The sequence below is a fragment of the Cetorhinus maximus genome, chromosome 3, assembly GCF_964194155.1.
Source record: "Cetorhinus maximus chromosome 3, sCetMax3.hap1.1, whole genome shotgun sequence".
NCBI lineage: Eukaryota > Metazoa > Chordata > Chondrichthyes > Lamniformes > Cetorhinidae > Cetorhinus > Cetorhinus maximus.
The window spans coordinates 18,132,737-18,156,217 of record NC_135881.1 but is presented as its reverse complement, the minus strand read 5'-3'; the positions used below and the strand labels follow the sequence as shown (position 1 = coordinate 18,156,217).

The following is a 23,481-nucleotide window of genomic DNA, read 5'->3' as shown; positions in this document are numbered from 1 at the left end:
GTGCTCAAAGCAAGGTCATTGTTACCACCAAGTAAAGAGGGATGAATTGGCTCCCCTCTTTTCCCTCTCCTTGTTTTACTGCAACAGGATTTTTTTAAGTATATACATACCAATTCTGAGTGTTTAAATGTTTATGTGCTATGACCATAGAATACATGATCAGACAGATTATCTTGAGTTTTTGAAAAGAATAGAGGATAGTTTTAATTGTATTTAACTCAGTCTAAGTTATATAATGAAAAACCACACTTTGACTTTCACACATAGACACATACAAATAGATTACAGAATCAGGAGGATAGATTAAGTAATTTAGAGTCCAATAAAATTAAAGGAGTGTTCGGTTCTTGAATGATGGTGACTCGGCTGGCTTCGGGCTGAATTCGGTGGTCCTGCTATTTTCGGTATCAAGGCAGTTTAGAACTATTGATGGACAAGTTATTTGGTCTTCTGGAGACAGCAGCGCTGGGTTGAGTTCTTTTTAGAATCTCTATATGTTGCACCTGCATAGTCAAAATCATTAGACAGGGTTCAAAACTTGTAAGTTGGTTGGAGAGAGAGAGAGGAAGAAACCCACTCGTTGCCTTGTTCCTTCAGCATCTCAGTTGCATGTCCAGTTCTGCAGATAAAGCAGGTTTTAAAACACACAAAGGGTTGGTTTATCACATAACGTCTCTCCTACTGCCCAGTGACCCAAATATGGTCATGGCTGGTGTATTTCAGTTACCTTGATTAGATCATGGCTGGGAATTTCACCCTCAGCCAGGGTCCTATTGTCCAAGTAATTATGTCTAATGGTTTGTCTCCACCCAGTTTAGTATCCAGGTGATTGGCTGGACACTTTGCTAATGGTATAGGAGGTGGCCCCCATTCGTCCTCTTTCATGGCCACTGTTCCTGGTGGCAGCTTTGCAGACAGGTTGTCTCTATTTCAACAGTTTTGGAATGCAGAAGGTACAGTGATGCAAATGTACAGCCATTTTTAACGTGATTCCCAAGTTACTGGAATGTGGCTTTAGTCTTTGTTTAAAAAAATGAAATGAGAGTTTTCACCCAGTTAGTTCAAAAGTCATTTTTTGATATGAAGCATGGTTTCACAACACTATAAATTCTGTTTGATTATTTAGTGTGGACTTCATTTTGCTATAAGTTGTTGGGATATCTCTGTCTCTAGTACCATTATTTCAATGAAACTGTACAATTAATAAGTGCTAGTCTTAAATAATTGAGTGTCTTACTGTCTGCAGTTACAATACCACCCATTCCAGCCCAAGATTGGGAAATTCCACAGGAGCACGATAAAGTTACTGTTGAACTAATAGATGGGGAAGAGATTCCTCCCAAACCAAGCTTGCCACCCGAGGCAGCACAAGAAGGTGACTTGCATCTTCTGTGGGAAGCCTTGGCCAAGAAGCGAAGAATGAGTCGAGAGCCAACACTTGATTCCATCAGTGAAGTACCAGAAGAAGATGACAAAGCTCAGAAGCGAAGGCTACAGAAAGCTATGGAAATTGAAGATTTTTCTACAGATGAAATGTCTAGAACATATGATTCTTATACAAGTTCTGATGACGAGTCAAGATCTGGTACTCCATCCCTTGTTCATTACCTGAAAAAGGCAGGAAAATCAACCATAACCATAGCTGGAAAAGTGCAAACTATTTCCACAAACAAATTTTGGAAACACTGGGAGACTTCAACCTCTGAACCTGACCTATTACAAGATGTACCTATCATAGAAGAAGACCCATCTCTTGTTGAAGCTGCTACAAAAATCCAGGCTGCATTTAAAGGTTATAGGACTAGGAAGGAACTTAAACAGCAAGTCACACCTGTGTTTGCTGAAGTTTTTAAATCTCAGATAAGTAAACTAGGTCAAACTGTCCATCTTGAGTGTGTGGCCCAGAGTAAATCTGAAATCAAGGTGCGGTGGCTCAAAGATGGAGAAGAAATTGTTGATGGAAAGCATTACCACATTGATAATTATAGTGATGGAACTTGCTCCTTAATTATTACAAGTCTGGAACAAAAAGACACTGGAACATATACTTGTGAGGCTTCCAACAAGTTTGGTACAACTTCTCACAGTGGAAAGGTTACAATCAGTAGTGATGCAAAGGAAACAGTTAAGAAGGTCAAACAAGGCATTGGTATAAAGTACAGCACTGACAGTGAACCAGAAAGTTCTTCAGGAAGTGATGTTGATGATGCTTTCCGTAGAGCAGGCAAACGACTTCGTAGACTTTTGCATTCAAAACTGTCTTTTGAGATTTCTGATGTGGAAGAAGAGTTTTTTGTTAGTGCTGATGAAGGAGATGAAGATATCTTGGACAAACAGACTTACCATGAGGATGAAAATTACATTTATATAAAGTTTGATACTTTGACTGAGGCTGAAATGGCAGCAACCAGATTTAAGGAAATATTTATTGGTCAAGGAATTCCTGTTCACATTGATATCTGCGAGGAAGGAAGCAGAGTTGAAATTCGGATTAAGAAAGTTTCCCGGCCCCCTGCTGCATCTGGAGAAGATCAGACCAATAGGGAAGAGGGATTACATGATAGTCTTGTTGAGTCTGGTAAGGTTGTCATTTTATTTTGGTTTTTTTGCTTAAAGTATACAGACACAACAACTAATTTAATATTTTTAAAATTACACTTAAATATTAAGATACCCTTAGATACAGTACATATTGTGCATTTTATTTTCTGCCTATATTGTTTTAATAATTATATATTTAATGATCATAATAATGTTATATTTGCTATCACCATATTCATAACTATGATGTGCAAATAATGTATAACAAATACATTTATTAGATAAACATACTTAAGGGTCAAGGTAAAAATGGGAACACATAAGAGCTATTCTTCAATGAAAAAAGTTACCAAATTTAGCATTTGACAGAAGTACCAAAAATATACAAAAATCACCTGCATGCTATAAAGTTGGAGGAAATAAATCAGTAGAAGCACGATCATCAAAAGTTATAGAAAGACTACAAGTGAAATGAGTGAAAAATTGTGGGGACGAAATCAGTACCCATTGCCCAATCTCTGGATATAAAATAAGAGCTGAGAGGTAGGGGGGAAACAAATGTCCAGTAAAAATCTGTAATGCATGATCCTCTGGAAATGCCCCAGCTGCCAATTTCCGAATGTCCAGGGCACCTATTAAAACAAGCATTAGGTGCCTTGAGTGTGCTAATCAGCAGCCTAACTTCTGTTTTAAGACCCAAATGCTATGTGGAGCACACACCACCAGTGTCCCAAGTTCAGCGAGGAGGGGTCCATTCTTGGTGGGGGGAGGTGAACTAATGTGTTAGCAGCCCAAGTTGGTTCTGTGAAGCCCAGAAGAGAACCTGTTCTTCCCCACTCACGGTCACACAAAATCAAATTAAAGCTTAGTTTATGGGCACATTTAACCTGGGTTGCAAGCTACAACTGGGCAAAGTAAAACTCCACCATTTTTGGAACACTTCTGTCCTGGTTTTGATTGGTGAATGGTTGAAAATCTCTCTCAAAATATCCTATCAGAAACAATGGTGCAAGGAGAATCCATATCATTTAAAAAGGAAGGGGGTAATTATTTTGGAAAAGAAAAAAATTAAAAGAGCTGAAAAAAGACCATAGGGGTGGTTCTGACTATCTCTTTCAGACTGCAGGCTTTTTCTGTGCTGGAAAATTCCATTTATAGACCTTTTCACTCATGCACAAGCCTCAATTAGTTATTGCTAAATTGAATTATACTTTTAGTGTCATTCTAGCAGAGAACATTTTCTAATATTAATGTTTCATTTCTTTTAATGTCCCCCTTGTCATATAAAGCACCCCATGTTGTATCTGAGCTCCAAAACCAGGACGTTCAAGAAGGCTACCCTGTCAGTTTTGATTGCATGATAGCTGGATATCCACCTCCAGCAGTTCGATGGTTTAAGGATGGGAAGCTGATTGAGGAGAATGATCATTATATGATCAACGAAGATCAGGACGGATGCCATCAACTTATTTTAACATCTGTGATTTTGAGTGATATGGGAGTGTATAGATGTGTGGCAGAAAACTACATTGGCGTTGCTTCGACAAAGGCAGAGCTAAGAGTTGACAGTAAGTGTGATGGAGCTGCAACAGAAAAAGAAATTGGAAAAACATGATGTAACTAAATAATGATTAAATTGACCTCTACGGCTCATGTTGATTTGGAAGAATTCAGTGGCATAAATTTTCATTGTAGAAATGAATCTGCAAATGTACATATTGAAAATTTTACACACACAATGTTGTTTTTTAGATAAATAATAGCTAGTCTTTTGTTCACAGTAGTTTTACTTCTTTCTTACAGTTAGCAGCTCAGACTATGATACAGCAGAAGCCACCGAGACATCTTCCTATGTCAGTGCCCAAGCTTCTCTTACACGGTTAGTATTGAAGCACACTGCGTATTAATTATTTCACTACATGAGATATGACTGCTAGATCTTATGAATACAAAGATTGTAATTAAAGATGCTTTTGATTAAAATTGTGAACGTCAGTAGTTTGCGGGATCCTTTTATCAGATATTCTGAGTTACTGAAGAAAACCTTTTTTGTGAAATTGCAGTCTTTTTCTCCACCAGAGGGAAACATGTGATCTCTTTCATTCCATGATGAAATCTTTATACACATTTCAGTTTAAGATTCTTGAATAGGGATTGTAATAATTTATACCTCTTTTTAATAACAGGGAGCAGAATTTGGAAGGTGTGGAATCACAGGCTGAAGAAGAACAGCTACCTCAGATCATAGAGGAGCTTCATGATGTCTTTGTTACTGTTGGAGCTCCAATAGTAAAACTACAAATTAAAATTAAAGGTATGGCTAGTTGTCATGAAAGCAATGCAAGTTCTGAAATTTTCAATAAATAATGGAATCATATTACAAATTTCAGTTAAGTATTCTGTCAGCATACAACTTGTGGGAAAAGTAATAACACTGTAAAGCTCAGGTTTCTCTCACAAATGGAGCAAGAAATTTAATCTGGTTTAAAATGTAAACCTCTTACCCTCTTTTCTGATACCTTTCATTTTCTGTAACTTATTTATTTTCTATTGATTGTACTCACTACTGCTGCCTTTTTCAGCTTTCTCTGTTCATTGATACCTGAAAATTGCATCAAGGCCCTACAAAGAGTGTAGGACCCCAATTTAAATTGTTAAATAAGGATTCTACCAATTTTGTACTGGCCAAACCTTTCAAGGCCCATTTGAAATCAAATTGAGTTTCAAGCTTGATTTCAGTGGTTGATTTTTTACAGAAAAATTCATCTCACCAACAAACTGTTCATATTGAAATTTGTGATAATAATGATATAAAAATTTGCGCCCCCTTCAAACCTCAGCCAGATCTGCAATTTTGCAGGGCATTGTTGATAATTTACCAGATAGGCTTCCTCATAAATAGAACATGGAGGGCTAGAATTGGTACAGGGGCTGGGGTTATTGCCACTCACCTCTGATAACCCCATAAGCAATTTCTCTAATGAGTAGGGTGGCGTTGACTGGACAAGCAATGGGAAGCTGGTCATATCGGTAGGATACATATTTTTATCTGTTTAAAGTCCAGCAGTACCCTTATGCACGTGTTTGTATCTGTAAAGCTTGGCTCAGCCAACTTGTACCTGGGTTTTCTGGATTTAAGTATGAAGAGCTTGCTTGCATCTCTATCGGCAAGCAAAAGCCTACCTATGTGGATTTCTCAGTAATTTGATTTGAAAATTATAAACCAAGGTGATAGGTTTCTACATATGTCATACAGCTGGCTGACTGATTAAAAAGTCCAAGGATGAGAAATTTCCACCATTTGGTGGAATTCTGACTTTGGGATCATGGAATGTCACCCTTTTATTCCAACCTCTGTCCCCACAGGGGTGTATTTGAAATATATCACACTTTAAACATTTTAAAAAGAACACAATGCAACTCTGAACTTCAAAATGCAACAACAGAAAGGGAAGAGACTTGCTATTGATTCTGGCAGAAGGGTGTGCAGCATGCCTGCCCCGGCCACCTGTGCAATGTATCGATGTGTGGCTTTGTCGAAATAGTGCCAGAGTATGAGCTGCCAGGTGAGGACGGAAGAATTAAACACGGCATGTGGATATCACAGTTCCGAAATCGCATGTGGCCTGGAGCGTGAGGCAGAAGGGACATATTAAAGCATGGCTGCTGACTGGGAGGAAATCAGGCAGGTGGCAGCTGACTTCCAGAGAGTGCAATTCACAAGCACCATGCATTGGAATGAGCAGAATCTAATGCTGCTCCTTAGAGCAGCACTTAATAGTGCAGAAGGCGAAATGTCAACTTCCCCACAGTGAGTTAAAAATTGGGAATTAAGTTGGCAGTGGATTAAAGGTGGATCATGGTTCCCAACGGCAAGCACCGGGAACCAATTTTTAATGCATTTACATGTCACGTATGCTCATTAAAACATATGGTCGCCAAACTAAATTTGGAAGAGAACGGGAAACACGTCCCTTCAGATTCATGACTGATTACAGGTGGCATGCAGTGGATGATGTAGTCTTTCTGGTGGATTTCAAGTGAGCAGGATCTGCTTTTCTTGTATGGGGAACTTTTTTGATTAAGGTGGAGGAGACTGAGCTCGTGTGGCAGCTGTCTAGGGAGGTCAGGGCATAGCCCCATCTTTTCCAGCCTTCCATCTGCAGTTCACTTCAGGCAGACAGGATGGATCTCATGCGCTCAATGCTTTTGATTGCTGTGATAGAGGAGGAGAGCAACTGGTAGAGGATGGCCCAGGGACAGAAGCAGCAACAGCCAGAAGGATAACAAGGGGCAGCAGCAGAGGGTCAGGCAGCTCAGGATGCTGGCAACCAGGGGCCAGTACGATGCCAGCAATGGTGCATAAACAAATATACTGCACGGAGTAACTGCCTGGAAATATCAGAGAGGCAATGTCAAAGAATGTCATGGCAATTAGTCGCTGATCTATGTCAGCTCCTGCAGGAAGAATGGGAGGCAGTCCTAAGCCAGTACCCTTAAAACTCAGCATAGCCTTGAATTTCTACACCACCAGTCATTCCAGGGCTCAATGGAGGAACATGTGTGGTATCTCCCAGTCAGCCACATATACATGAGTTCATCAATGCCATATTCAAAAAGACCAATGATGGTGTGAGATTCACTACAGACCCTGAGGGCCAGACAGTCAGAGCTGTTGGATTCAGCTCCATAGCTGGATTTTCCCAAGTACAAGGGGCAGTTGATTGCACATATGTGGCACTGAGAGCTCCCTGGGAACAGCCAACAGTATTCATAAGCTGAAAGGGCTTTAATTCCTTAAATGTGCAGCTGATTTGTGACCACCAAAAAATCCTGCAGTTTGTGCTTGCTTCTCATGGAGCTCTCATATCTTGTACATTTTCTTCTTTATTCTTTCATGGGATGTGGGCATCGCTGGCAAGGCCAGCATTTTTTGCCCATCCTTAATTATCCTTGAACTCAGTGGCTTGCTAGTTAAGAGTCAACCACATTGCTATAGGTCTGGAGTCACATGTAGGCCAGACTGGGTAAGAACAGCAGATTTCCTTCCCTAAAGGACATCAGTGTACCAGTTGGATCTTTACAACAATGATGCTTGCCTGGATGAGTGCAGCTCCAACAACACTCAAGAAGTTTGACACCATCCAGGACAAAGCAACCTGCTTGATTGGCACCTCATCCACAAACGTTCGCTCCCTCCACCACCAACAAACAGTAGCAGTATGTACCATCCACAAGGCGCATTGCAAGAACTCACCAAGCTTCCTTAGACTGCACCTGCCAAACCCACGATTTGTGCCATCTAGAAGGACAAGGGCAGCAGACAGATGGGAACACCACCACCTGGAAGCTCCCCTCCAAGCCATTCACCATCCTGACTTGAAATATATCGTCGTTCATTCACTGTTGCTGATTCAAAATCATGGAACTCCCTCCCTAACAGCACTGTGGGTGTACCTACACCACGTGGACTGCAGTGATTCAAGAAGGCAGCTCACCACCACCTTCTCAAGCGCAGTTAGGGATGGGTAATAAATGCTGGCCTAGCCAGCAATGCCCACATCCCATGAACGGATGAAAACAAATTATAGTTGTCATGATCACCATCACTGAGACTGGCTTATATTCCGGATTTATTAATTGAATTTAAATTCCATCAGCTGCCATGGTGGGACTTGAACCCTGTCCCCAGAGCATGAGTGTGGACCTCTGGATTACTATTCCGGAAAATGGTGTAGGGGTGTAGTGGTGTAGGGGGTAACATATTGGCATGAATGGAACAGATTGGCATGGATAGAAGATTGGCTAGCTAACAGGAAACAGAGTGTCGGCATAAATGAGTCTTTTTCTGGTTGGCAAGATGTAACGAATGGTTTGCCACAGTGATCCCTGTGCTGGGGCCTCAACTTTTTACAATTTATTTAAATGACTTGGATGAAGGGACCAAAGCCATGGTGCTAAATTTGCTGATGACACAAAGATAGGTAGGAAAGTAAGTTATGAAGAGGACATAAGGAGGCAAAGGGACATAGGTAAGTTAAGTGAGTGGGCAAAGATCTAGCAAATGGAGTATAATGTGGGCAAATGTGAAATTGTCCATTTTGGCAGGAATAATAAGAAAAAGCATATTATCTAAATGGTGAGATATTGCAGAGCTCTGAAATTCAGAGAGATCTAGGTGTCCTAGTGCATAAATCACAAAAGGCTAGTATGGAGATACAGCAAGTAATTAGGAAATCTAATAGAATGTTATCGTTTATTGTGAGGGGAATTAAGTACAAAAGTAGGGAAGTTATGCTTCAGTTGTACAGGGCACTGGTGAAACCACATGTGGATTACTGTGTACAGTATTAGTCTCTATATTTAAAGAAGGGTGTAAAAATAGAAACATAGAAAATAGGAGCAGAAGTAGGTCATATGGCCTACGAGCCTGCTCCGCCATTCAATATGACCATTGCTGATCCTCTATCTCAATGCCATATTCCCACTCTCTCCCCATACCCCTTGACACCTTTCCTTCTTAAATATATTCAGTGACTTGGTCTCCACAGCCTTCTGTGGTAGAGGATTCCACAGGTTCACCATCCTCTCAGTGAAGAAATTTCTCCTCATCTCAGTCCTAAATGGCCTACCCCATACCCTGAGATTGTGACCCCTTGTTCTAGACACCCCCCCAAGCCAGAGGAAACATAAACCCTGCATCCAGCCTGTCCTATCCTGTCAGAATTGTATATGTTTCAATGAGATCCCCTCTATTTCTTCTAAATTCCAGTGAATACATGCCCAGTCAACCCAATCTCTCCTCATACAACAATCCTGCCATCCCAGGAATCACTCTGGTGAACCTTCCCTGCACTCCATCTATGGCAAGTATATCCTTTCTTAGGTAAGGAGACTAAAACTGCACACAATACTCTAGGTGTGGTCTCAACAAGGCCCTGTACTGCTGCAGTAAGACATCCTTGCTCCTGTACTCAAATCCTCTTGCAAAGAAGACCAACATGCCATTTGCCTTCTTAACTGCTTGCTAAACCTGCATGCTTGCTTTCAGTGACTGGTTTACAAGGACACCCAGGTCACTTTGTACATCAACATTTCCCAATCTATCACCACTTAAATAATACACTGCCATTCTGTTTTTCCGACCGAAGTGGATAACAAGAGAACAGAAGAACATAAGAAATAGGAGCAGGAGTAGGCCATTCGGCCCCTCAAGCCTGCCCCACCATTCAGTAAGATCATGGATGATCTGCCCCAGGCCTCAACTACTCTTTCGTGCCAGCTCCTCATAGCCCTCAACTCCCTGATATTTCAAAAATCTACTACTGCCTCTTGAAATACTTTCAGTGATCTAGCCTCCACAACTCTAAGGGAAAGAATTCCAGGCATTCACTTCCTTCTGAGAGAAGAAATTCCTTTGCATCTCAGTTTTAAATGAGTGTCACCTTATTCTGTAACTATGTCCCCCAGTTCAAGATTCCCCCACTAGTGGAAACATCTTCTCAACATCCATCCTGTCAAGCCCCCTCAGAATCTTGCACATTTCAATAAGATCACCCCTCATCATTCTAAACTCTAATGAATAAAGGCCTAACCTGTTTAGCCGTTCTCGATAAATCAACCCCATCATCCCCCAGGAATAAGCCTAATGAATCTCTTTTGAACTGCCTCCAATGCCAGTATACCCTTTCTTAAATACGGGGACCAAAACTGTACACAGTAATCCAGGTGCGGCCTCACCAACACCTTGTACAGGTGTAACAAGACTATCCTATTTTTAAACTCCAACCCCCTAGCAATACAGGCCAAAATTACATTAGCCTTCTTAATTACTTGCTGCACTTGCATGCTAACTTTTTGTGTTTCATGCACAAGAACACCCAGATCCCTCTGTGCTGCACTTTTTTGAAGTCTCTCTCCATTTAAATAATCATTTGCCTTTTCATTCTTCCTAACAAAATGCATGACCTCACACTTTCCTACATTAAACTCCATCTGCCAAGTTTTTGCCCACTCACTCAACCTGTGTATATCCCCTTGCAGATTCCTTCATCACAACATGCCCTTCCACCTATTTTTGCATCTTCAGCAAATTTGGATACATTATACTCTGCCCTCTCCTCCAAGTCACTAATATAGATAGTAAATAATTGAGGCCCTAGGACTGATCCATGTGGCACTCCCCTAGTTATGTTTTTCCAACCTGAAAAAGACCTACTAATCCTGGACTCTCTGTCTTCTGTGTGTTAACCAATCCTCAATCCATGCTAATACGTTACCCCCAATATTGTGAGCTCTTTTGCAATAACTTTTTATGTGGCACCTTATCAAATTCCTTCTGGAAATCCAAATACACTACATCTACTGGTTCCTTTTTATCAACTCTGCTTGTTATATCCTCAAAGAAGTCTAGCAAATTTGTCAAATATGATTGCCCTTTCACAAAACCATGTTGACTCGGTTTGATTGCGTTAAGCTTTTCTAAATGTACTGCTATTTCTTCCTTAATGACTCTAGCATTTTCCCAATGACAGATGTTAGGCTGATTGGCCTATAGTTTCCTGCTTTTTGTCTCCCTCCCTTCTTGAATGGGGCGTCACATATGCGGTTTTCCAATCTGCTGGGACCCTCCCAGAATCCAGTGAGTTCTGGAATATTTCAACCAATTCCTCCACTATATCTGCAGCCACTTCCTTTAAAACCCTTGGATGCAAGCCATCAGGTCCAGGTAACTTGTCTGCCTTTAGTCCCATTAGTTTCTCAAATACTTTGTCCCTTGTGATAGAGACTGTTACAAGATCTTTCCTCCCATTAGCTCCATACTCATCTGATATCTTTGGAATGTTTATAGTGTCCTCCACTGTGAAAACCCGATGCAAAATATTGTTTTAAATTATCTGCCATTTGCCTGTTCCCCGTTATCAATTATCCAGTCGCATCCTCCAAGGATCCCATACACATTTTAACCACTCTCTTTCTTTTTATATACCCGTAGAAACTCTTGCTGTTTGTTTTTTATACTTCTTTCCAATTTACTTTCATAATCAATTTTCTCCCTCTTTACTAGCTTTTTAGTCAACTGCTGCTGGTTCCTAAAAAATTCCCAATCCTCTGGCCTACCATTAGTTTTCTCTGTTTTGAATGCCTTAGTTTTTTATTGGATACTCTCCTTGACCGCCTTTGTTAACCATGAGTCCTTCTCATTGAGTCCTTCTTTTTGACCAGGCTAAATTTTTGCTGAGCGTTATGAAATACCTGCTTAAATGTCTGCTACTGCTCATCCACTTATCTTCTCCTTAGTCTATTTTTCCCAGCCCACTTTAGACAACTCTTTCTTCATACCTCTCTAATTTCCTGGTTTGAGATCCGAGTTTCTCACCTCAAACTGAATTTGAAATTCTAACATGTTGTGATCGCTAGCCCCTAGAGGATCCTTAACTACGAGATCTCTTATTAATCCTGCCTCATTACACATTACTAGATCTGAAATAGCTTGTTCCTAGGTTGGTTCTGCAACGTATTGCTCTAAGAAACAACCCCTGATGCACTCTACAAATTTGTCTTCCATGTTATCCCTGCCAATCTGATTTGTCCAGTCAATATGCAGATTAAAATCACCTATGACAATTGGAGCCCCCTTCTTACACGCCTCTATTATTCCCCAATTTATACTTTGTCCTACAGTGAGACAACTCTTTTGGGGGCCTATAGACGACTCCCATCCATGACTTCTTCCCCTTGCTATTCCTTATTTCCACCCAAACTGATTCCACTTCACGATCTACTGCACCTATATTGCTACTCACCACCGCACTGATACCTGCCTTTATTAACAAAGCTACCCCAACTCCTTTCCCTTTTTGCCTATTTTTCTGGAATGTCGAATACCCTTGAATATTGAGTTCCTAGTCTTGGTCACCCTGCAACTACGTCACTGTAATAGCTATCAAGTCATATCCATTTATTTCTATTTGTTCCATCTATCTTGTTACAAGTGCTGCATGCATTCAGATAAAGAGCCTTAAGCTTTGACTTTTTACCATTATTACTCATTCTGGTTCTAATTTCTGCTGCACTCTTCTGCTTATATTTTCTTCCCCTTCCTGTCACACTTTGATTATCATACGGCTGTCCACTGCCTTGCACCTCTGCCTTCTTGATTATTTTTCATTTTCTAAATTCCCCTTCAGTTGAACTCTTCCCCCACCTTATGCCAATTTGCACGTGGCTCAGGTAGTAATCCGGAGATCATTATCTGTGTGGTTCTGCTTTTTAATTTAGCCACGAGCTGGCTGAAGCTCCTTCAAAGCTAGATTCTGGATCCCCATGCCTACCTCACTTGCAGTCACCCCCTCCTCTCCCTGACCACCGTTCAAATTTGATGTAATTCATATAAGGGGTATGACTGCCCCCTGAAACATAGTGTCTAGATAACTATCCCTCTCCCTGATGTGTCGCAGTGTCCGCAGCTTGAACTCCAGTTCATCAACTCTGAGCTGAAGTTCCTCGAGCAGCCAATACTTGCTGCAGATGTGGTCACCATGGATCGCACTGGCGACCACAAGCGCCCACATACTACAGCAGCAACACATCGCCTACCCAGCCATCTCTATTCTATTTAATTAATTAATTTGGATGTTCAATATTTTATAAGTGAATTTCTTAACTGTACTCGTCAGCTGTAATAATGTCTCCTGATTTAAACCACTTGGCCAATCAAAAAAGACAGGGAAGAGATACCCACCAATCACCTACCTGCTTTCCTGTGATGTCACACTTTGGCCCTTACAGGTAGAACCAGATTGTAGGGGCTCTCTGCCACCAGTTTTTATCTCCCGCCTCCCTTGCCCTTCTCACGCAGGTCTGCTTTCTGTGTGCTCCTGGCTCTCTTCTCGCTGTTTAAACTGTAGAAATCCCGGCTCTCCTCTCACTGTTTTAAACTGTGAATCTCCTGGCTCTCCTCTTGCTGTTTTAAACTGTAAAATTCCCGGCTCTCCTCTCGTTGTTTTAAATTGTGAAAATCCCGGCCCTCCTCTCGCTGTTTTAAATTGTGCACTTTATAACTTCACACTTATCCAAGTTATATCGCATCTGCAATGTATTTGCCCACTCACTCAACTGTCTAAATCGCCTTGAAGCCTCTTAACGTCCTCCTCACCACTCACATTCCCACCCAGTTTTGTGTCGTCAGCAAACTTGGAAATATTACACTTAGCTCCCTCATCGAAATCATTTACTTATATTGTGAATAGCTAGGGCCCAAGCACTGATCTGTATGGTACCCCACTAGTCACTGCCTGCCACTCTGAAAAAGATCCATTTATTGCTATCTCTGTTTCCTGTCCGTTTACCAATTCTCAACCCATGTCAATCTATTACCCCTAATCCCATGTGCTTTAACTTTGACCGCTAATCTCTCATGTGGGACTCCATCAAAAGCTTTCTGAAAATCCAAATGCAATACATCCACTGGCTCTCCCTTATCTATTCTGCTTGTTACACCATCAAAAAACCCTGTAGGTTTGTCAAAGATGACTTCCCTTTCATAAATCCATGTTGACTTTGTTTAATCCCATTGATATTTTCTGAGTGTCATGTTATCACATCCTTTATAATAGACTTTATTTTCCCTACTACTGATGTTAGGCTAACTGGTCTGTAATTCATTGTTTTCTCCCTCCCTCCTTTTTTAAATAGTGGGGTTACATTTGCCACCCTCCAATCGGCCAGGTCTGTTCCAAAATCTACAGAATTTTGGAAGATGACAACCAACACATCCACTATTTCCATGTCCACCTCCTTTAGTACCCTGGGACGTAGATTATCAGGCCCTGGGGATTTATCGGCTTTCAGTCCCATTAATTTCTCCAGCACTATTTTCTTAGCAATACTAATTTCCTACAACTCCTCCTTCTCACTAAACCCTTGGTTCCCTAGCATTTCTGGGAAGTTATTCCTCCGTGAAGGCAGAAATAAAGTAAATGTTTAATTGCTCTGCCATTTCCTTGCTCTCTATTATAAATTCTCCCGTTTCGCACTGTAAGGCCCTACATTTGTCTTTACTAATCGTTTTCTTTTTACATACTTAAAGAAGCTTTTACAGTCCTCTTTTACGTTCCTTGCAAGTTTACTCTCATATTCTATCTTTCCCTTCTTAATCAATCTCTTGGTCCTCCTTTGCTGAATTCTAAACTGCTCCCAATCATCAGGCTTGCTACTTTTTCTAGCAACTTTATATGACTGCTTTTTGGATCTAATACTATCCTTAATTTCTTTTGTTAGCCATGGTTGGGCCACTTTTCCTGTTGTGTTTTTGCACCAGAAAGGAATGTATAACAGTTGCAATGCATGTATTTGTTCCTTAAATATTAGCCATTGCCTACCATCATGCCTTTTAATGAAGTTCCCCAATCTATCTTCGTCAACTCACCCCTTAATATAAAAATTCTGCCCAAATATTTATAATTAAAAAAAATTTAATTACGGAAACCTCATCCCACACTTGGGTGAAGTTTCCTGAAAAATGCAAAGGCCGCCTGGCTGATTCGCCCTCTCGCCAACTGTAAGCTTGGACAGGCAGCGGAGAATCACTGTTAATTAATACTTTAATGGCCTTACTGACCTCTTAATTGTCAGCAGGCGCACTGCTGACTCTCACACGTGCCTGCCAACCGAAATATCGGGATGCTCGTCCGATGTTATTGCGCGCTATTTTACGCCCGATTATGTCAGGCACGCACCCGCCCAGAGGATGTAAAATTCTGCCCTATGTGTAGATTAAAGTCACCCATGATTACTTTAGCACCCTTGTTACATGTATCTCTAATTTCCTGTTTAATGCCGTCCCCTATCTTGCTACTGTTTGGAGGCCTATAGACAACTCCCACTAATGTTTTCCACCCTTTATTGCCTCTTAGTTCCACCCAGACTGATTCTACATCTAGATTTTCTGAGTCATATCCTTTCTCACTATTGCACTGATTTCATCCCTAATTAATAACACCATTCTAACTCCTTTTCCCTTTTGTCTGTCCTTCCTAAATATTAAATACTCTTGAATATTTAGTTCCCAGCCTTGGTCACCATGCAGCCATGTTTCCGGAATCGCAATCATATCATACCCATCAACATCATATTTGCGCTGTTTATTCGTTTACCTTATTGCAAATGCTCCAAGCATTCAGACACAGTTACTTTGGACTATCTTTTTAACATTTTTATACTTATTTTTGTACTGTGGCCCTATTTGCTGCTAGCCCTTGTTTCCTCTGTTTTTCACTTTTGCTTTCTACTTTTCTGTCTTTCATTACTATATTTATTTCCCTCTCTTGCGTCTCCCTGCTTAGGTTCCCATTCCCCCCAACTCTAGTTTAAACACTCCCCCACAGTACTAGCGAAAACCCATGCGAGGATATTAGTCCTGGCCCTGCTGGGATGCAATCCATCCAGCTTGTACAGGTCCCATCTTCCCCAGAATCAGTCCCAATGCCTCAGGAATCTAAATCCCTTCCTCCTACACCGTCTCTCCAGCAACATATTCATCTGGTCTATTTTCCAATTCCTGATCTTGCTAGCACATGGAACTGGGAGTAATCCTGAGATTACTACCTTTTGAGGTCCTGCTTTTTAATTTATTTCCTAGCTCCCTACATGCTGCTTTCAGGACCTCATTCCCCTTTTTACCTATGTCATTGGTACCAATATGGACCATAGTCTCTGCTTGTTCACCCTCCCGCTTCAGAATATCCTGCAATGACATCCTTGACCCTGACACCAGGGAGGCAACATTCCATCCTGGTGTCACGGCTGTAGCCGCAGAAACATCTATCTGTTCCTTTACGATAGAATCCCCTAACACTATTGTTCTCCCACTTTTTTTTCCCCTTGTGCAGTTGAGCCACTTGTGGTGCCACGGACTTAGTTCTTTCTGTATTCCCCTGAGAAACCACGTTCCCCAGTAGTATCCAAAACAGACAAACTGTTGGAGAGGGAGATGGACCCAGGGAACTCCTGCATTACGTGCCTAGTGCTTTTACTCTGTCTGGCAGTTACCCATTCCCTTTCTGCCTGTGCACTCTTTAACTGTGATGTGACCACCTCATTGTACGTGCTATCCACGAAGATCTCATCCTTACTGGGACCCCAGCTGTTCACAATATATATTAATTATTTAGATGAGGGAACTAAATGTAATATCTCCAAATTTGCAGATGACACAAAGCTGGGTGGGAGGGTGAGCTGTAAGGAAGATACAGAGACGCTTCAGTGTGATTTGGACAATCTGAGTGAGTGGGCAAACGCATGGCAGTATAATGTGGATGAATGTGAGGTTACCCACTTTGGTAGCTAAAACAGGAAGGCAGAATATTATCTGAATGGCTATAAATTGAGAGGGGGGAATGTGCAACGAGACCTGGGTGTCCTCGTACACCAGTCGCTGAAGGTAAGCATGCAGGTGCAGCAGGTGGTAAAGAAAGCAAATGGTATGTTGGCCTTCATAGTGAGAGGATTCGAGTACAGGAGCAGAGATGTCTTGCTGCAATTATACAGGGCCTTGGTGAGACCACACCTGGAATATTGTGTGCAGTTTTGGTCTCCTTATCTGAGGGAGGATGTTCTTGCTATAAAGGGAGCGCAGCGAAGGTTTACCAGACTGATTCCTGGGATGGCGGGACTGACATATGAGGAGAGATTGAGTTGGTTAGGATTATATTCTCTGGAGTTCAGAAGAATGAGGGGGATCTCACAGAAACCTATAAAATTATAACAGGACTAGACAGGGTAGATGCAGGAAGGATGTTTCAGATGGTAGGGGAGTCCAGAACCAGGGGTCACAGTCTGAGGATACGGGGTAGACCATTTAGGACTGAGATGAGGAGAAATTTCTTCACCCAGAGAGTGGTGAGCCTGTGGAATTTGCTACCACAGAAAGTAGTTGAGGCCAAAACATTGTATGTTTTCAAGAAGGAGTTAGATATAGCTCTTGGGGTGAAAGGGATCAAAGGATATGGGGAGAAAACGGGAGCAGGCTATTGAGTTGGATGATCAGCCATGATCATAATGAATGGTAGAGTAGGCTCGAAGGGCCAAATGGCCTACTCCTGCTCCTATTTTCTATGTTTCTATGTTTACGGATGCTCCACAGCGACTCCAGCCACAGCTCCAGCTCCAAAACGCAGATTTTGAGTAGCTGCAGCTGGAGACATTTCCTGCACACAATCGCTCTGGACACTGGAAGTGTCCCTGACTTCCCACATTGCACAGGAGGAGCATTCCACGTGGCCGAGCTACCTTGCCATGATTTACCCTTAAATTACTCCCTTTACTTTTACTTCCTCTAGTTCAAGTAACATTAAATATGTACTAAGAACCTTACTTCTTATACTTGAAACATTACTTAATCTAAACTAAAGATCAATTTTCACTCTAAAGACTGGACAGTAAAAATACTCACCAGGTCCTACTTACCAAAGCCACCTCTCCTCTCGTGCTAGGACCCTGACCTACTCTGGTCTTGGGCCTGGTTCCCCTTGCTCTTTAAGGCCGCCGCTCCTCTCGTGTACAATACCGCCTCAAATGCCAAAAGCAAAGGAGCACCTCTTTCCCTAACTCCCTTAATCACTTAACTCCCAACACTCTTCTCTAAGTCATACTAAGTTGGCTGGCTTTATTTGGTCCTAAGACAAAGGGTAGCTGACCCCGTTACAGATGAACCAGTTTCAGATGCTTCTTTAATTACCTAAGCCCAACTGGTCACCCAATAGAGACTTAGGTAAAACCCTGCTTAAGGCTGGGAACTTTAGAATTTAAATGTAGATTTCAGTTAAATGCTAACTACAAACAAAATTAGATTTTTACAAGGAGATTTTTTTAAATTAAGACTCCTTACTTACTATTCACCAGCATCCAGTCTTTTTAAATGTGTTAAGGCTGTTCAGAGAATGCTAATACCAAGAGTGGGCGGGTTGTCTTATGAGGAAAGGTTAGACATGCTAGGTTGTATCCACTGGAGTTTAGAAGAATAAGAGGTGATTTGATTGAAACCTTCAAGATCCTGAGGGGTCTTGACGGTGGATGTGGAGAGGATGTTGCCGTGTGGGAGAATCTAGAACTAAGGGTCACTGTTTACAAATGAGGGGTCGCTCATTTAGTACAGAGATGAGGAGAATTTTTATCTCTCAGAGGGTTGTGAGTCTTTGGAACTCTCTTCCTCAAAGGCAGTGGAAGCAGAGTCTTTGAATATATTTAAGGCCGAGCTAGATAGATTCTTGATAAACAAGGGGTTAAAGATTACCAGAGGTAGGCGGGAATGTGGAGTTAGGTTACAATCAGATAAGCCATGATCTTATTGAATGGTGGAACAAGCTTGAGTGGCCTACTCCTGCTCCTAATTCGTATGTTCGTTGTCTAGTGGAGATTACCACTATACTATCATTTCCCCACCAACACCATCCTCACCATTGTCAGTCACTCTCAGGTGCCACTGGTGTTTGCTCCCCCTGCAGAATTGCAGGGAAGCCTCCTGGTGACAGGAACTATCCTCAGAAGACCTGGTTCAAGACAACTGTGCAGAACCCACAAAACCCAGCATGGGAAGTACAATACCTCCGGTGCCTCAATACAGGCAACAATAGAACAGACCATTGGACTGCTGAAGATGAGGTTCCATTGCCTGGACCTTTTAGGCGGAGCACTGCAGTACGTGCCACAGAGAGGCCCATGGATCAGTAGGGTCTGGTGCACTCTACATAACCAGCCGGGGAGATGGAGGAGCTGGATTCATCCTAAGACAAGGATAAAGGGGAGGAATCAAAAGACTCTGATGTGATGCATGGTGCAGCCCCAGCTACAGATGCCAGGGTGATGAAGTGACATGCCTGACACACCCGTGACACTCTCATTCAATTCCAATTTCAGTTAGAGCAGGCCCTTGCAAGATCTCTTGATTTCCGCCTCAAGAAATGTTGCAGTGTAAGTGCTACCAGATTCAGCACTCTCCATCCAGATCAACCTACTGGCATGCAACCTCTGGCACCTAGAAGGGAAAGACATTTGGCATGAACAAGCACATATGCATGGCCCAGTCAAAGCCACCAACGCTCCTGAATTGGAAGGAGGTCGCATATGACTAAGTCTCATACACTCCAATCCTGGCAAAGCCTTGCTAAGAACGCCATGCTTTCACCTGCAAAATATGGAATGCTGCAGAAGCTGCTGAGGCAAAGGCTTCTGAGGGGTGATAAGGGGGGGTGGGAAAGCAAGCAACTCCTCTGGCTTGACAGCAAGGTTCCAATCCCCCGACCTAAAAAAGGTTGACAAACATAAAAACCACTCTCTGTTAAAAGCTCAGCTTTGCCAGTACTTCCAAAACTCCACAATAAATGGTGTGCCCATAACCCCCACATCAACCATCATTGATTTTCAATGAAGCAGTTAAAAGCCCCCTGTCTGGTTGCAAAAGTCCTATTAGCACGACCATTCAACACACATGAATAAAGTGATCAAAATAAACTTAAATTGTTATAGAATGATTGGACACCTGTGTCACCTTTTTGCCATTAGAAGGTTTATTGCTTATATTTTCTACCACTACATCTCAGTGCAATCCCGACCCCTCCTCCCTGACATCCGCGGCTGAGGTGGAGGTAGCCTGCTGAGAGCTCCATTGCCTGAAATTACCTTGGCAGCCGTGCTTTGGTGGTTTGAAGCCTAGAGGGCTCCGACCTAATGAGGGTGAACCGGGCATCACATACTGGAGGCGTTGGTGTCACTGGCAGAGGAGAGGAGGAGTAACAGCTCACCCTTGAAGTGCCCTGAGATGGCATTACCAAGGTGGATTGCTGGCGCTCCGCCTTCTTGTCAGTGCACACCTCCCTGAGTCCAGGAGGAGAAGTGGCACCTGGGAGGAGATAAAGATGCTTCATGCCCCCCCTCTAGGGGATCCCGACATCATCATGCCACCTCGTGATATTTCAGTCAGCAGGGACACGCAGAAGTTGGAACCATGCCCGCCGACAGTTAAAGAGCCAATTAAATCCATTTTAAAAATCAATTGACAACGATTTTGAGTGGCCCGTGCACTTTTTATGTTCGGCGCACTGGCCAATCGACCAGGCAGCCTTCACGTTTTTCATTCATTCTACACCCAGGGCGGGATAAAAGACCCACAGGATGTTGGTAGGTGAGTTATTTGGAGTTGTTTCTGGCAGTTTTTGGTGTTTTGGAGAACCCTATGGTTTTTAAGCAATTGCAGAGGCTTTCTGCAGAAAGGCCCCTTCAGTGCAGAAACTTGTGCAACCAGCTAGACAAAAATGGGGATTGTGTACTCAGCTAGAGGGACCTCCTCAGAAGAGAAGGAGAGGCCAGTTGCCCACAGGCACTGTCCCAGAGTCAGCCCTATGGACTAAGAGGCATAGCCAGAAGGGGTGGAGAGCCAGCAGCAAGTGCAAGATAGAAGGGTCTGAAGAAGGCACGATTACGTAGCATGTAGAGTGTACAGACAGTGATCCTGCTACTTGGATATGTCAGAGGTTCAGTGCTAAATAAGGCTCCACCTTTCCAGGTACACTGTCACCTCTATATGCAAAATGATCAGCCCCGAAATTGTCTTCAACTTTGTAGGTGCTCATCCTATGCCAGTGGCTCTGAAGGTGACAGTTGCCCTGAACGTTTGTGCATCAGGTTCTTTCCAGGGGTCAGTGGGAGATCTGTGTGATGTCTCACAATTGGCTGCTCATAGCTGCATCAAGTTGATCACAGATGCACTATTCTGAAGGGTCAGCACCTTCATTCACCTCAGGACCAATGAGGCCAGCCAGGCAGAGCGAGCCAGAAACTTTGCTACAATTGCAGGATTTCCCTGAATTCAGGGAGCTATTGACTGCACGCATAAAGGTGCCAGCGGGGGAGCCAAGTGCCTTTGTTAATAGGAAGGTTAATAGGCTTCCAGTCTCTAAACTTCCAGATTGTGTGTGACCACAAAAGTCAGATAGTGCAGATTTGTGCCAGGTATCCAGGAAGCTGCCATGATGCCTACATCCTGCGTCACTCCCAGGTGCCAAGGCTGTTTATTGCTCCAGCATGCTTGGTTGGCTGACTGCTGGGAGACAAAGGCTATCCGCTGAAAAGGTGGCTGATAACGCCGCTGACACACCCAATGACTGCAGCCAAGGAAAGCTACAACTGCAGTCATGCCTCCACAAGAGCAGTAATTGAGAGGCCATCTCAAGATGAGGTTTCGCTGCCTGGAAAACTCAGGATGATCACAGCAATATCCTCCTTATTGCTGTTGTCTGCTGTGCACTGCACAATCTTGCTCTCGCAATTGGAATCTCAATCTCCCATTGGAAGATGAAGACAGAGGTTCCAGAAGGAGCAGAGGACACTTCAAGTGCTGAGTCTGAAGCGGAGCCTGAAGAGCCCCAGGGTAAGGAACAAGATCTTGATGTGAGGATGTTTATGGGAGGCAGGGAGACAATGGAGGCCTTGATGCAGAGGACTTTCAGTTAGGAATCCAAAGCAAAGAGTCAAGGTGATGGCAAGGGAAATGCCACCTAACTGATTGGTTCTGATGAGGCACTCCCGTTACCCTTCACTCAAGTCCGGACCTCTGAAATAAACTTTGCAGCCCTTTTTATGTGTGACACACGACTCCCAGGCCTCTTCCCTATCATGAAGCACAATAGGGCCATTGCACGTTTTCCAATGTTTTAATATTGAAGGCAAGGATATATATGTACCATTACACATGCCAAGGATAAATTAATCACCCCTGAATCCCCCTATGTGATCATTGTGACTTAAATTTCTGCTTGCTACGTCTTGGTGCTTCATCCTCGCAGGCAGCTGGATTGGAGGCAGGCTGCTGACTCTGATGCCCTGCCGGCCTTGATGACCTTGGTGGCTGTCCTCTGGTCGCCGAGGCCTGTGCGCGGTTTTCTGGACGGGTGAGTCCAGCACCATGGCTGGGCACTCCTCAGCTGCCACGGTTACATCTGATGTGACAGTCACTGGCAGAAGGTCAGAGGGGCCGCTGCCATCATCAAGAGGACCCTGAAAGGAGCCCCAGATGTGAGCTGCAAGTCATCCACCAACATGAGGTTGGTTTGAATCTCCCTGTTCATCCTGGACGGACAGCTAGCAGAGTCACTACTGCCTCATCCATCTCTCACATTGGCAGTGACGTACTGAGGTCACTGCCAGTGTGTGGGCTTGCAGGTCTGAACGCAACCCCAGAAAGCTCTGATTGAGTTCCTGGAGCTGTCTCTCCATGAGAATTGCCTCTCTCTCTATGCAGGAAGCTGTGCATTCTGAGCTCTGGGCCAGTGCAGTGCTCACACTCCGTATGAACTCCTCCAACATTTAGACAATGCATGCAAACCCTCAGCCTTCACTGCCAGATCATCGCATGCATCCTCCTGGATATCAGGCATCTGCCACCTGTTGGACGACTCCAGAGGCTTGTCATCGGCCTCGAGCTCAGCATCGTCCTGGTCTCAAGCAATCCTCCAACTGCCGCTGCCATGGGGACTCTCTATCTCCGCCAGCTACTCAGGCGACTGTGACATGCCTTCACCAGCATGCACTAACATCTGCTCTGATATTCATGTGCTCACCGATGTGCCTGTATCTGCGTGGGTGCATGGTGCAGATGGAAGGTGTGTCGCAGGTGCATCTGGCAGCTGGTTATCCTCGGAGGTCAAGGGAGGGCCCTCAGGATCCTTCTGGGGTCATGATGATGTCACATCTGAAGGAGGAAGAAAAATGTCAGTATCAAACAGCATTAAGAAGTAAGAGTGCATGCAGTCTGGTTACTTCTCAGAATGGACATCTGGCAGAGCAAAGACTTATGAATGGACGAACAAGAGATTGGTGGATTTCACATGCCAGTCTTACAACTGCTGCCCTCCATCTCTCACACCCTCCACCAATCTCTTCCCT

General features: G+C 43.2%; 1 protein-coding gene across 1 annotated transcript in view; it reads left to right on the top strand.

Annotated features, from left to right (window-relative positions):
- The window catches only part of obscnb (obscurin, cytoskeletal calmodulin and titin-interacting RhoGEF b), a 691,209-nt gene that overhangs the window by 563,447 nt on the left and 104,281 nt on the right, over positions 1-23,481 (top strand). The window contains exons 66-69 of the mRNA XM_078536828.1: positions 1,247-2,578; positions 3,831-4,109; positions 4,345-4,420; positions 4,728-4,855. Of these exons, the coding sequence (XP_078392954.1) occupies positions 1,247-2,578; positions 3,831-4,109; positions 4,345-4,420; positions 4,728-4,855 (1,815 nt within the window). The remainder of the gene's footprint in view (positions 1-1,246; positions 2,579-3,830; positions 4,110-4,344; positions 4,421-4,727; positions 4,856-23,481) is intronic.